The sequence below is a fragment of the Ochlerotatus camptorhynchus genome, unplaced genomic scaffold, assembly GCF_037179485.1.
Source record: "Ochlerotatus camptorhynchus isolate MF236.1 unplaced genomic scaffold, CSIRO-AGI_Acam_v1.1 ptg000956l, whole genome shotgun sequence".
NCBI classification, from domain to species: Eukaryota; Metazoa; Arthropoda; class Insecta; order Diptera; family Culicidae; genus Ochlerotatus; species Ochlerotatus camptorhynchus.
The window spans coordinates 67,272-83,131 of NW_027041397.1; the positions used below are offsets into that span (position 1 = coordinate 67,272).

General features: G+C 41.0%; 2 protein-coding genes across 2 annotated transcripts; both read right to left on the bottom strand.

Moving 5' to 3' along the window:
- Window positions 1-1,156: 1,156 nt before the first annotated feature.
- Window positions 1,157-4,886, bottom strand: LOC135715574 (uncharacterized). The gene is made up of 2 exons (XM_065238787.1): window positions 2,598-4,886; window positions 1,157-2,536 (listed from the first exon to the last, which is right to left on the bottom strand). Exons 1-2 carry the CDS (start codon window positions 4,884-4,886, stop codon window positions 1,157-1,159), a joined length of 3,669 nt encoding a protein of 1,222 aa, XP_065094859.1.
- Window positions 4,887-5,011: 125 nt separating this feature from the next.
- Window positions 5,012-5,803, bottom strand: LOC135715575 (uncharacterized). The gene has a single exon (XM_065238788.1). It carries the CDS (start codon window positions 5,801-5,803, stop codon window positions 5,012-5,014), a length of 792 nt encoding a protein of 263 aa, XP_065094860.1.
- Between the last annotated feature and the right edge of the window lie 10,057 nt (window positions 5,804-15,860).

Genomic DNA, 15,860 nt, shown 5'->3' on the forward strand with positions numbered 1-15,860 from the left:
CCAGATTGCCAATCGCCTAATAAAAGTTCTGATGAAAAGGATTATGATAAACGAAAACACTTTCGAATGCATTTCCAACCGATCACTTAGTGAAGTGATTCTTGCACTAAAATTAAAAAACGCCAAGAAAAATTAAACCGTCCAAGATTCAAAATCAAAAAAAAAAGAAAAAAAATGTCAATAAAGTGCGAATGGTGCCATATTAAAGTACAGAACTGGAAATAATCATCCAGTGGTACAAATTGCAAGAAAGTATATAATGAATCGCATTTGTCATTATAGACAAATAACAAAGTTAAAATATGACACACGATTGAAGTTTATTACATCGAATAGCATAGAAATAGGCGATGTGAAGTTTTTAAATTTAGAGTTTCGTTTTCATGACAAATTCTAGTGGAATTATATTCAATATATGAATAGGACACACGAATCATGTAAAAAATTAGTCTACGATGACTCTTATATCATTATGAATGATAAATTCCTTCGCATCGAACATATTTTAATAGACATTAATGACGATATTTATTTTGTTGGGAGACGAACAGGACGAAATCAATTTTATATCGATTTGTAAATTCAATTCGCAGGTAGATTGATATCAATAAATGTTGTAAAACAACACTGTAAAAATCATAATTTTCTTTGTTATGTTCATTAAGAAACCTGATTGACTCGTAAGAAGAAAAAATAAAAATAAATGTAGATTTTAGTGATAAATGTTGTTGGCGCGTTTACCGTGGCCAACTCCGGTGGGTTGGAAGTGGACTGTATTTCGTTCGGATTGAAAGATTCAACACACTAATCAAATTATCACCTTAACACTACTTTTATTCTAACTAGTTCACTATTTCTCTACAGATTGCTTTCTTACTTCACTGGATGTAACTTGGATGGTGGTCGGAATAATACTCAAAAAAACGCTGGCTGGCTGTGTCGCTTTTATAGCAGTCGTCCTATCGTATTTTGCTACTTTTGGTCCTATATACTTGCCTGCCGTGCGCTACGGCGAGCAGCAGGCAGCAGCATGTTGAAGAGAAGTATATAGTGCTTCTCCCTTCTCGTTCGGTGTCCTTAAAATTCTACCTGGAGTGCGTTGTTGCCACGATGGGTGGTTTGAATGACGATCGTTTGCGTTGTGTTTTGGAAGCTACTATAGCTTGTTTCGCACGGAACATACTCCGCCCGGTTGACTCGTAGATTCAACATCACTCAGGGTTGGTGGCTCGTTGTCCTCAATCGGCAAAACTGCGATCCGGTTGATCGGTCGTCGGTAGGTAGATCCGTTAGACGACACATCGATGGCTCGGACCAATCCATCTGGCCCTGGGAATACCTGCATGATGCGGCCTAGCTTCCAGTTAAGCGGTGGTTGATTTTTGTCCTCCAGTAGAACTACCATTCCTGGGCGAAGGTTGGATGTCGTCTTGGTATTCTTTGACCTCGGTTGAAGGCTGCACAAATAATCTCTGGACCAAGATTTCCAAAAATCCTCACGCATCTTCTGTAGATGTTGCCATCTTTTCAGACGATTAATTTGGATGTCTTCAAGGGATGGTTCCGGAACGGCTGTAAGTGGTCTACCAATCAAGTAATGAGCTGGCGTAATTACGTTTATGTCGGCTGTATCGGAGGAAATCGAAAACAGTGGCCTAGAGTTGAGAACTGCTTCGATTTCGGTGAGTATGGTTGTTAGCTCTTCAAATGACAATTTGGAATAGCCAACCACTCTGACCAAATGTCTCTTTGTCGATTTTACAGCGGCCTCCCACAAGCCACCGAACTCGGGTGCGTTCGACGGTATGAAATGCCACTCGATCTCTTTTGGCTGACAGAAGGACTGGATACGTCCTGTGAACTGCTGATCCTGGAACTGTTGATATAGCTGGTGCAACTCGTGTTGTGCTCCTCGGAAGTTGGTGGCATTGTCAGAATGCAACTGTTGCACCATTCCTCTTCGGCTGATGAACCGTTGTAGCGCAGCTAAGAAGGCGTCGGATGTCAGATCAGACACGACCTCGAGATGCACTGCTTTTGTTACCATGCAAACAAATACTGCCACGTAAGCCTTGATGAGCCTGGATCGGTAATTTCCCATCTTTATCCAAAATGGGCCGGCGTAGTCGACACCAGTCACTGCAAACGGAGGTGCTGGATTTATCCTCGGTTGAGGAAGATTGCCCATCAGCTGCGTTGACATATTTGGATTTGTGCGGAAACATCTTACACAATTGCGGGTCACTTGCCGGATGGTTGAACGGGCGCTCAGCAACCAATACCTCTGGCGCATAGCAGCAATCAAGCCATTTTGCCCAAGGTGCAAATGCTCGATGTGCATTGTGCGGATTAGCTGCTTCGTCAGTGGATGTCTGTTCGGAAGGATAATCGGATTCTTCGTCTCGGCTCGTAGATTCGAATGTTGCAGGCGACCACCAACTCGAAGCAATCCATCGACGAACACTGGATTCAAGCCTCCTAGTTTGCGGCACGGTTTGTTGGTTTGGACACGACGTATTTCGTCAGCTAGCTCTGACTGTTGAACCATCCTCATAATGGTGAAATTCGATCGACGGAGTTCGGAAATAGTAACGTACCGGTTGAAGATACGTTGTGACCTGTTCTTGGTGCGGATGTTGGCGATGAATCGAAGATGCCATGATGCGTTCGATCTTCCTGAAGTCACTGAAGCGGGAAAACAGTGGAAACTGTTCCACCACAGCCGAAGTGACAATTTCGGTGCTTGTCATTTCGGGAAGCTGTTGGTTGGGGATATCGACTAACTCCTGTTCGTCGTACTCGAGTTTCGTGAGGAAACTTGGTCCGGTCCACCAAAGATTGTTTCTGCGCAAATCGTTTGGTAGCTGACCTCTGGACACGATGTCTGCTGGATTATCACCAGATCGGATGTAGCACCAGCGATATCCTGCAGTGGAGGTATTGATTTCGTGAATTCGGTTTCGGACAAAAATCTTGTGGCGATCGGCTGATCGTTTCATCCACGCCAGAACGATTTGACTGTCCGACCAGAGGACCACGTCACGGAATTCCATTTGCATGGCTGGGATAATCCTCTGAATGAGTCGAGTTAGTAGCAATGCGGCACACAATTCCTTTCGAGGCGTTGAAAGGTCATGTAGCGGAGCAACCTTTAACTTGCTACTCAGCAACTTCATCTTGGCGGAACCGTTGGAGAACAGGCTTCGAACATAAACACATGCACCATACGCCAATGATGATGCGTCGGCAAAACCGTGGATTTCGTAGGACACGGCGTCGTGGAACGTAACTCTTCTTGGTATGGCGATTTTGTCGAGTGCTGGCAAGGTATTTGCAAATTCAACCCATCGCTCCTGTATCGAGTCGTTGACGGGCTCATCCCAGCCAATCTTGTGCTTCCACAGCTGTTGCACTAGTAGCTTGGCGACGACAATCACTGGTGACATAAGTCCTAACGGGTCAAAAAGCTTGGCCACCTCGGAGTAGATGATACGCTTCGTTGATCGTTGATTCAAATCACATTGTGGCGGCCTTGCGATGAGGAAATGATCGGCTTTTGGATCCCAAAGCAAGCCTAGCACTTTGATGACTCCATTCGGTCCGCATTCTTCCAATGGAACGGGCTGTTCCAGTCGATCGTTTGGAATGTGGTCCAAAAACTCTTTTGAGTTGGAACACCACTTATGCAGCGAAAACCCTCCTCTCTTCAGTAAGCCTTCCAGCTGCCTTGCTGCTTCGAGGGCCTTCGGAAGTGAATTTGCACCGGAAAGTGCATCGTCGACGTAAAAATCCTCCTTGGCGATTTGCGCACCGTTCGGAAAATCGGTTGATTCATCATCGGCGAGCTGCTGCAAGCACCTGGTAGCTTGGAACGGAGCCGATGCTGTTCCATATGTAACCGTCGTGAGCTCCAAGACTCGGAGTGGCTCTGACGGCTGCTCACACCAAAAAACACGGAGATAGTGTGTGTCCCTTGGATGCATCTTGATTTGTCGATACATCTTCGGCACGTCGGCTGTGAATGCAACTGGGTACTTGCAGAACCTGAGTATGACGTCATAGAGTTCTTTCTGTACCACTGCACCGACTAGTAGAACCTCATTGAGTGAACGGTTGTTCACTGTTGGTTTGGCGCTGGCATCAAATACCACCCTGCACTTGATGATCGAACTTGATGGGCGAAGTACCGCATGGTGCGGCAGGTAGTAGTTTTGCTGGTGCGGTGGATCGTCTTCTTCTCGTACTTCGTGGCAGTGTCCCAGCTCTTCATACTCACGCATGAACTGAACATACTGCTCGTTCAAATCGGGGTTCCGCTGCAGCCTCCTCTGCAGCATCTGGAATCGCTTCAAAGCAACCGCTCGGCAGTCAATAAGCTCGTGCACGTTATCCTTGAACGGTAGCCTCACTTGGTATCGTCCATTTTCATCACGCTGGTGGGTGGCGACGAAATTGGCTTCACACTCCTGTTCTTCCTTCGTCAGAGGACTCGAATCTGGCACCGCTTCGAGCCTCCAAAATCCTTGAATAGATTCCTCGATGTCATCCAACGATACGATGAGCGAATGTTGTGGTTGATTGGCGTTGATCGTGTTAGTGAATACACCGCCTAAAACCCATCCAAGGCAGGTTTCACGGAGATCGGGGAGGTTGTCGTCGAGTTTGATATGTCCTGGTCGCATCAACTTGAAGAATAACTCTGCACCAAGAAGCATATCGATCTTGTCCGGTTTGTAGAATTCCGGATCGACTAGTTGGACGCCGAAGGGAATGTTCCAAGATGACACGTCGATTCTTGTTGGCGGGATGACACCTGTCACATTGGGCGTAACCAAACACTTCACGTGTGCTTGGAAGTCGGTGAGTCGAGATCGGATGTTGACCATCACCTTGTCGTGGGCTACAGTCCTGACGTCGTTGATGCCACAGATTGGAACGTTGACACGATGCTTCTGAATTCTTAAAAGATTTGCAAAATTGTTTGTTACGACAGTTACCTGAGAGCCGCTATCTAACAGTATTCGGCAAGAATGCTTTCGTCCAGCACGTTGACAACCGCTGTCAGCAGGAACACAGTTTTCGTGGAATCGGCGTAGTTACACGAGCAGGATGTGCTCGGTATATCTCTTCCGGATGGCGGGTTTGCTACCGTGCTGTTCGGTTGAACTGTGCGGGACTCTTCTTTCGGAACGGACACGTTGGCTTTCGGTTCTCGGTTTACCTCGTCGTTGTGAAGTTGTGTATGATGCCGATTCTGACACTTTTGGCAGCACCTCGGTGATGAACACTCCTTGGAGCTGTGCCCCTTGCGCAGGCAGTTGAAACACACACCAGTTGTGCGTACCTTCTCCATTCGTTTGTCAAAGGACATGTTACCAAGCGCATTGCATTGGTAGTTGCGATGTGCACCTTGGCAGAAATCACAAACCTCCTTGCTGATTGGTGTGGTTGCGGCGGCATGGACCTTCGGGTTGCTTGCTTTCGGTTGGAATGCTTGTACCTTCAGGGTCGATTTGGAAGCGGGCTGCGCATTAACCTTCTGGAAAGCTGTTTCGCAGTTCTCCAACATTTCACATCTCGATTGCAGGAACGTAATGGTTTGCGCATACTTGGGTAGCACGCCCTTCTTCTGTGTGCCTTCCCATGCCATCCTGGTCGTGTTGTCCATGGCGGTCGTCAGCATATGAACCAGAAACAAATCGGAAATACCGAGGAATTCCTGTTCAAGATACTTCAGGCTCTCGACGTGGCGGGTGCACTCATCGAGCAGACGTCGCACCTCCTTGTGGGATCCGGATGACATTCCTTGCAAGTTGAACAGACCACGAACGTGCGTCTCGACTATGATCCTTTTGTTTCTTGGAATATGGCCTTGAACTTCGGCCAGTTGGCATAATCACCATCGAAGGTGGGAATTGGAGCCTTCAACGGTTGCTGTTGGACGATGATTTGTTGTTGCGGGGCTTGAGCACGAACACTTGCATTTTCGTGTGCCATGATTAGCTCATCGATGGTCGTGCGTACGAAGTTGTATCGGTCTTCAAATGCGACATAAACTTCCTCCTGCTGTTGAAAACTTTCTTGGGGAATGATAGCAACCAGTTTGCTATGCACTGCGCTGTATTCGTTGTAGGCCACATCGATATTCTTCATGTACGTCCTGAGTTGTGAGAGGCTCACCAAGTTTCGAGCGGCAACAAGCGCCCTTTGCACACGCACTACTTTCATGGTGAACTGGTTTCGCTGGCGGGAAAGCGACGTTATTTCCTTCACGGTTTCGGAATCAGCACTGATTTCCCATTCTGCAAATCCTTCGAATATTGCTGACTCGTCGTACTGCTTCTCCTTGCCAGCAGGCTTACCTTTCGGGGTTCGATCCGCTGGCATAATGAACTCGTTGTCACGTCGTACGTTACACACAGCACGAGTACGTATGGTTTCGGAATAGCGGTTCTGTAGAAAAATCCTTCGGCGGGCGGATTGAAACTTGCGAATCGGATTCGGAAGCGGCGGTGATCAATAATTGATTCCTCTCCTGGCGGTACACGTCGTGGTTGGCACACCACGGAAGCGTGTCGGAATACACTCGGTCGAGTGGCGATGGTGTCGAATCCTTTCCTACGGGCGGCGCTGGATCCGGTTCGAAGGACCACTATGTTGGCGCGTTTACCGTGGCCAACTCCGGTGGGTTGGAAGTGGACTGTATTTCGTTCGGATTGAAAGATTCAACACACTAATCAAATTATCACCTTAACACTACTTTTATTCTAACTAGTTCACTATTTCTCTACAGATTGCTTTCTTACTTCACTGGATGTAACTTGGATGGTGGTCGGAATAATACTCAAAAAAACGCTGGCTGGCTGTGTCGCTTTTATAGCAGTCGTCCTATCGTATTTTGCTACTTTTGGTCCTATATACTTGCCTGCCGTGCGCTACGGCGAGCAACAAGCAGCAGCATGTTGAAGAGAAGTATATAGTGCTTCTCCTTTCTCGTTCGGTGTCCTTAAAATTCTACCTGTACTGCGTTGTTGCCACGATGGGTGGTTTGAATGACGATCGTTTGCGTTGTGTTTTGGAAGCTACTATAGCTTGTTTCGCACGGAACAAATGTGGAAGCTTTTTTGTTTATAAAATATCAAATTTTGTTTTTAATTATATTTTTTAGAAATATCAAAACAATATCAACATATGAATTAATGAAATAGCTTATCAAAATATGTTGTCACCATGATTTCAAAAATAAAATTAGATATCATTTTGATAGTATTTTATATCCGACTTTGCTCGGGTTGCTGCATTCCAGTGTTGCTCATTTGTTGGTTTGTATGTAAATAGAGAGATAATAGTGGAAAATAGAGAAAAAATAAAGTTAAGGTTAAATAATATTAGTCAACATGTTTATTAAACCATTTATTGTATTTATTTATTGTGTGCAATCCGAAAGAATATAAGAAAACCATAGATCATATTATTTTATAATAAAATAAATGTAAATAACATTGATTTGCTATTTGATACACCTTCTGGTCCTTCAGGATCTGCAGGACAACTATTATCTGTAAATGAAAATGATAGTTATAATGATATAATTAAATTTTAGATATATGAAATAAAAATAATTTACTGATCATGCAATATATAAAATATAATGAATGTAAACTATACAAGTATTACAAAATACAAATAACCTCGATTTTAGTTAACCTCAGTACATTTAACTGATTTCAACTTTTGATATTTTATTGGAATTGAAACAAACACTTTATTATGCACCATGAAATGGCTTAACGCAATATGGAACGCTTTTTAAAATATGGGTAAACTTTAATAATGAATCAATAGTCAGAATTGAGGTTCCCTCCCCTTGGCTTGTTTTTGCATCTTGCTGTTGGTTAGCGGGCTTAATTTCATGCTTTATGGTGGAGTGTTGGAGACGATAGGTTTAGGGCCGGCGTTGCTGGCTAATGCCGCGATAGAATGGCGTCATGGGCAGGCAATGGAGATTACTAAGCTTCCCCTCTCTGATGAACCACTACATGAGAAAACCAAAGATCAAGTCCAGCAGTGATAGTATCACACTTGTTACTCCTTTGATTGAGAGCCGCGTCGTAGGTAAAAAAGTCAAGATCATAGGTATAAAAATGAAACTACAATGTGTTGAATCGGAACCTACCTAACTAATAAAAACCAAAGATTTACATACAAGAACATCAGGGAGACCAAATCGAGCAAAAACATTAAGAAACTTTTTTAGAACCTTTTTACAATCTGTTCCGTAACGTATGTAATCTAATTCCACCCACTTCGAGTAGCTGTCTACGATTAACAGAAAAACTTTTTCACTAAGATGAAAAAAATCTGCGTGAACCCGACTAAACGGTCGACTGGTGGGTGCCCATGACGTTTCAGATTTTTCTTGGGAACGACTAGAGTACGGTTGCAAACATCACAACTCTTAACATAATACTTCAGGTCAGCATTAATGCCAAACCAAAAAACTGTTCGACGAGCAAGCTGTTTGATCTTTACGATTAACGCATGGTTTGCATGCAACAGTTTCATAATACTTTGTTGTAAACATTTCGGCACAACTACTCGATTACGGAACAGAAGGCAATCCTCTATAAACTCGAGATCGTAAGCTTGAGCCTTAACGTCCTTCAATTCTCGCTCGACTCTTTCCGGCCACCCATACTGAAGATACTTAATTATTTGTGAAAGAAAAACATCTTTTTTAGTTTCAGTAGCAATAGTTTTAAAATCAATTGGAAGTTCGTTTGTAAAATTCAAATTATTTACGTATTCCCTGTCTAAACTCCGAGATACTGTACAAGGATGGGGAAATCTGGAGCAGAAATCTGCATTACCCATTTTCTTAGATGGTCGGTAACGGATTTCAAAACTATAAATAGAGAGCTCCATAATGTATCAAAAATCGTATGACAAAAATCGCATTTTTCCTCTCCTTTCCAAATACTCCAAGAAAAGGTTTATGATCGGTGTAGATCACAAAATGCTGGCCGTACAAATAACGATGAAACTTCTTGACGCAACTTACCACGGTTAACGCCTCAAGATGTAAAATCGGATATTTCCGTTGAGAGTCATTCAGCGTGAACGATAGCCACATGCATCGGTGACTACAATAAGTGGTTTCTTGGGATCGAAAAAATGTAAAACGTTCGGTTTCAACAAATATTTTTTGCAGTTTTCAAAATTTTCATTGCATTTCAAATCCTAAACGAACTTGGAATCCTTTTTAAGTAATTTATAGAAACAGCTCAATTTGGACGATAGATTTGGTATAAATTTACCGTAAAAATTTATAAGTCCAAGAAATGCTTTAAGTTCAGTTGGATTATTAGGATGTTTAGCATTAGCAAAGTCTGTTGTTTAGCAGGATGTTTAGCAGTCGGGGCCTCATAGCCTAGTCAGTAAAGGCACGGTATTACCAAGCCGGAGGCGGCGGGTTCTCGATTCCCGGTCCGGTCGAGGGAATCTTTTGGGTTGGAAATTTTCTCGACTTCCCTGGGCATAATAGAGTATCATTGTGCTTGCCACACAATATACAAATTCATGCATTGGTATTGGCATCGAAAGCTCTCAATTAATAACTGTGGAAGTGCATTTAGAACACTAAGTTGAGAGCACGCAATAAGCTAATAAGCGCTAAGCAATAAGCTTGAAATGCGAATAAGAAGAAGAAGAAGCATTAGAAATAGTTTCTATTTTGTCAGGACATGGCAAAAGTCCATTTCCGGTTATGACATGTCCTAGAAATGAAAGTTCTTCAACAACAAATTTACATTTATGTAATTTTACTTTTATTTTTGCTTTTTCCAAGCGGTCAAGTACCATAAAAAGTTTAGTTTTACACTCATTGAAATCTTTTCCTGCGATTAGCACATCGTCAAGGTAGCATGACACTCCATCTATACCTTGTAAGATTATTATTATTTATTATTTAGCTTTATTTAGGAGGCTTTCAGCCTTAGGCTGGTTCGCCTCCATACCTTGTAAGACTTGGTCCATGACCTTTTGAAAAATCGCTGCAGAAGAGGCGGCCCCTTGTGGGAGCCGGTTATACGTGTATAACCCTTTAATCGTGTTGATGGTCATGAATTTTCTGGACCTCTCTGATAGCTGCAACTGAGTGTAAGCTCCCGCTAAGTCAAGCGAGCAGAATACTTTTACACCCCGCGAGAGTTGCAAAAATATCTTGGGCTAAAGGAAGCGGGTATGTATTAGGCACAATCAATCTATTAATAGATACCTTACAATCTATGACTAAACGAATATCATTGTCTTTTTTCACTATTGCCACAACTGGTGAAGCCCACTCACTGGCTTCAATTGGCGTTATAATTCCACTATCCTCCAGTGAGACCAAATGCTGTATTACTTTTTCTTTTAGACGCAAAGGTACAGTGTACGCCTTTTTGAAAATAGGCGCACCTTCCCGCATTACAAGCTCTCCTTCAAAACCTTCAATAGGTGTAGAAAAATCTTTACTAAAAACAGCGTTTGATTTTTGTTTTATCGCATCAACCACTCCTGCTTTATCTTCACTTTCAGCTACGTTGTTAATATTTGTAGGTTGCAAAAAATTAGTTGTCCACCCTTTGAAAAACACATCAAGCCAGTCTCGTCCAATAAGTGGCATGAAATTGGTACAACCTTTAAGAACTATCAAGTTAACATTTGCAATCATGTTCCTCATAGACACTGACACGTTTAAAACACCCAAAATTTCTAACCTGGCTCCGTCAACGACAGACAACTTTCGCTGACACGTTTTAAGAGGCAGATTTTTAAAACTTTCATTGTAAATTTGTTCGCTTACTACGGAGACGGAAGATCCACTGTCAATCTCCATATTAAACCTTATTCCATTTATTTTAGTTTGAATAAAACCTGGTTCATTTACCCTCCCCATGGACATGGAGGTTGACGGTACTGAAGCAAAGGGTTATGTTTAATTTCTTTATATTTGCAACGATGATGATTTCCTATAGTGACACATATCACCTGATTAATTCTAGTTTGTTAATAGAACTTCCTTGATGCAATCGGCTGCTTCATGCAGACTGAGCAATTCTGATTATAGTATCAGATTTGTTCTGTATACAGATAAATTGGTAGGGCTTATTAGAAACTTCTCACCAATAAAGTAATGATCTTCTAGTAAATTTTGCATATCATTTTATTAAAATTTTATTTTATTTTAGCATACTATTTTTGTTACAGTCAAGTGGCATTAGCATACGTTAGGGGGCGACCCCGGCGTAGTGGTTAGCATCCATACCTCTCACGCCAAAGTCACGAGTTCAAATCTCACCCCGGACAAGTCACAAATGACCCAAGAGCGTTAAAGTGACTATAAAAAAAAAAAAAATAGCATACGATACAAAAGATTTAATATTACTTACTCGTCTTTGCGTAAAATAATCAATAATACCTTTGAAAGTTTTTTTTTTAAGTTTTTGTGATCTGATAGATTTTCCAGTTTGGTTAATAGTTTCGAAGCTAACGCATGTCCACAGGCATAATAGAAAGATAGGCAGAAAAAGTGTATCATGAAGAATGGTTGCATGCACTTGCTATAGATGAGTGATTTGCGGAGTTTTGAATTCGTTCGATGTTGTAATGGGGATTTGTATTTGTTGGATACGGGAGGAGATTGGAGGGCGGGTGTTTGACGCATAGAGCCTGTCTATTTCAATTTCAGAGTGTCGCAATCAGCGGTTTTATGATTCGTGAGCGCTCGCGATTCGTAGAATCGTTGATTGTGGTTGCAAGTGGATTTGACGGGTTTTGTGTGTCAGACGCTTGCCTTTTGGCCTCTTCTTGTGTCTAGTGTGTGCAAGGTATCATTATAGCGTCTAATGGTTTTCAGATTCCTGGTTGGGTGAAATACATTTGTGAGAATATCTTTTTGAGATTTTAGTAGTCACGTTTTGTTTGTAGTTTATATTTTATTTATTTCATGTAATTATCGTAAATAATAGTTATTCAATAATAGATAATTCATCCACATATTCAATAATAAATTTACGAATGACTATAATTTGGATACCTAACAATTAGGCAGAATCACTAGCAAGAATAGGTTGCGGAGTGTTCGCCTTCGAAAATATCGAAAGACATTACATTGGAGGCGGATTCTGGTACGGAATTACATGCTACTATTTTGAGCAACTTATCGTCATAAAATTAAAAATTACATTTAGGTATTAGTCAAAAAATGTTAGATATGTTATGGTATGAACTTTTGAAATTTTCTTTGTTTGTTTTTTTTTTAATATTTTTTTAATTTTTTATTTTAAATTAATTTTTTTAGTTTTTTTTTTAGTTAATTATTCTTGAACGCAGTTAAAACTAGGAGATGAGGAAGAAATATAATCATTTGGTGCAAACACACAAACACACACACACAGACCCTGATACACAAACACATCATGACATTAGACAAGAAAACATCCAGACATTAAAACTGACGTACGAATGAGAAGAAGACAAAGACAGACTAGCGATTACCGAACCATAAAGATTTTCAAGAAGATTATGATTAATCAATATTGTGAATCCGGTGTTTAATTGGTCACCATAGACTAATCCGTCCGGCATCATAGTCACTTGAAATTTTTTCTCATCAACCCCGATCATTGCAATCCTATGGGGATAAAAAAAATAAAAACTGGTTCATTTACCTGCACTCCAGCTGTAATGGACATGCAATCCAAATCCTCTTCTGACTCACTGACGTTGTTCGAGTGTCCCAGACGCTTAAAATCAAATCCAGTAGAATCATTTGAAGGGTTTTCATCTTCTACAAATCGCACCGACTGACGAGACCGTTGAAGTTTAAAGCCATTTTTCCGCACGTGTCCTCGAAGCTTACAAAAACTACACAACACGTTCTTGTTGCCGTTATATTTCCATTTCTGACCAGACCTTGACCGGCTTCTGCTGCGATAGCTGGAACGATCTTGATCACGACGACTTCTATGCGGATATGCTTCTCTTCTTCCACTTATCTGATCACGGTTTCGATTGTAGAAATCATCGCGACGAAAACGTGTACTTGGTCTCTCAATAGTACTCACTCGATCACTGGGTTGCTCCATCAACAAAGAACGACGTGCCATCTGCTCCCTGGTAATAAGGACCCGCTCGGTTTCTTCAAGTGAAGGTTCTCCCTCTTCGATCAAACGTTCTCGCGCTTTCTTATCATACGCGCCAAAAACCAACCTATCACGTATAATGGAATCTTTCATTATTCCAAAATCACAGGTTTCCGCTAACAATTTGACATCCAGAATAAAATCTTCAGCGGGCTCATCCTTGCGCTGACACCGTTCGTAAAACAGCGATTTTTGTACTATTCGCCCATCCTTCTTATCAAACCTGCTTTTCAGCCGTGTTATGATGTCGTTATATTGTAGCGTGTCCAGATCCGTACCGGGGTACAACTTTTTTCAGCTCAAAAAAAAACAACAGCTCCACTCACTGTGATGAACAGAGATTTGCGATTACCTTCGGGCACTCGGTTGTAATTGAACACATGTTGTAAACGCTCTACATAATCGCTGAACGATGTTCCTACAACGTAAGGTTCCACTGACCCAATGAACGTCGACATTGTTCTTTAATTTAGTCGCAGCAGTGTATCACGAAAACCTAGATGTAAACAAAAATTTATCACTAATGAACCCACAATGCTCCTGAGCTCAAAGCACTCAACCACTCTCTAACACTTCTAAGCACACGATTTAATCGATTTATTGCTATAAAGAGCGAACTCCACTTAGAATGAACAAGTTAAATCACTCACCTCTCACCAGAAATACTGTTCGCACAAGAGATGGTATCTTGATTTACTGCAGATATCATGGAGATCGTGGTACTCAGCAGTGGATAATTTCGGCGATGTTCACAGTGATAATGATGACAAAGCTGATTTGAAACAATTGCAATGGCAACGAACCTTATAGTGGACTACAATGGCGGAGAAGATGGTGATGATGATGGCATCGGGAGGTGGCTTCTGATGATGGACAATGACGGTAGAAAATGATGGCGGAGATGGCTAATGACGGTGGCCGTCTTACCAACGCCGTACGTTACTGTATATCACACGCGATTTTATGTAGGGTTTAGTTCATAGATTAACATTGACTGCTGTTTACAAATGTAAGTACTTGAACACTAAGAAATAAGTTAACTCAAATGCTTTAATCGCATATATAAGAGATTTCGCGTATTGAGAGAATAATATAGTAATCGAGTACAACAAACTCAGGGGAATACAATACCTCCAAAAGATTAAAAGTTATTAATTATCACATACCTCTACTTTTACTTATTTCCTAAACTATTCATCTCCTTGTTAATCTGCTTAATGCTATTGGTCTGCTTGCGTTTTCTAATTAAAGTTCAAGACCAAATAAGAAGATTTATTCTACAACTTAAAAGGTTAGTTGCCTCCCTAAGCGGACCCCCCGCATCCTAATTCTTTTGTTAATCTACTTAATGTCAGTAAACCTTCTTAAGTTTCTTATTTAAGTTCATTTGATGATTATGATATCTCATTAGTCTAATTTAATAAATTATTAAAAGCTCTAATTCACCTAATCAATCATAACCCGAGCTTTATTAAGTACCTGCACTTGTGCTTTTAATCTAAAATTAAACGTGTTTCAAGTACCGTAAAACGGGGTATCTTTGATAATGCGGGTAACTTTGATAGTATAATATAAAGATTAAATTTACTCGCTGTGCTTTTTTCAAATTAGAAACATTGGTTCCATATTGTAGCTTAGGGTACTTCCGTTGATATCGCATATAATTTTTATATGTATGTGTTACATATTTTACAAACATATTAAAAAAACAATTTTCGTGTTTTTCGCCTTTTTGGAAAAGCACTCAAAGCGTCACTTATGAAATGTATTTCCGATACAGCCATCACAAATTCAATATTGTATTCTTATTGTTTATTAAGTTTTCTGATTTAAAGTTTAAAGTTTCATATATAAAGAACTAAATTGTTTGAGTTTCACTCTTTTTTTTCAACATTCATCGAGCATTATCAAAGTAACCCCAAATCAAAATACTGAAGTTCTGCAACAAAAATAAAAAAAATATTGTAAACGCTTTACTTTAAACCTTTAAACATATTACTAAACAAATTAACTCTTGGATCCTCAGTACTTGTTTTAAAAATATAATATTTGATAAACATTCATTGCTGTAAAAAATATTTAGAATATACTTTTTAAAAAAAACTATCAATGTTACCCCGTTTTACGGTACTTTTGATTTTGACCTATACCTATTTATTATATCTTAGTTCGACCCAGGTAACACCTTCATGTGACTACAATGCTTCATTTTGAAGTTAGTTTCCTAGCTGATTTTTAAATTATATAGGGTATATGCTCACACGCTTCCACTATGTCGTACCACAAAAATACGTATGGGTATGCCACAGTGGAAATCCCGAGCCATAGTTCAAACACTTATCCCAAATCAAAATGAAGCACATGTAAGATTAGTTACAATACCATGTACAAAAATAATGTTTAACACTCTTTCCTGAGTTGGCCGGCGCTGGTGGTGTAGTGGTAAGCGTGACTACTTTCTAACACCCCAATGGGTGTGGGTTCAATCCCAGTCGAGGTCGGTGGGATTTTTCTGAGGCATAAAAATCTCTGGTCACGTCTTCCTTCGGAAGGGAAGTAAAGCCGTTGGTCCCGGCCCATGTGTGTTGTGAATGGGTGCGATATCCTACGCAGGTGTGGAAGCTGCTTCCTGTACATTCGGTTGCCGTCAATGGATGGCAATCGATGTCCGTC

Excerpts from the sequence above, each read along its gene's own strand:
- LOC135715574 (XM_065238787.1), bottom strand. The coding sequence starts at position 4,886 with ATGGTCAACATCCGATCTCGACTCACCGACTTCCAAGCACACGTGAAG. Across the intron at positions 2,537-2,597 it reads TCACAACGTATCTTCAACCG|TCAGAGCTAGCTGACGAAAT; the intron begins GTACGTTACTAT and ends ATGGTTCAACAG.
- LOC135715575 (XM_065238788.1), bottom strand. The coding sequence starts at position 5,803 with ATGTCATCCGGATCCCACAAGGAGGTGCGACGTCTGCTCGATGAGTGC.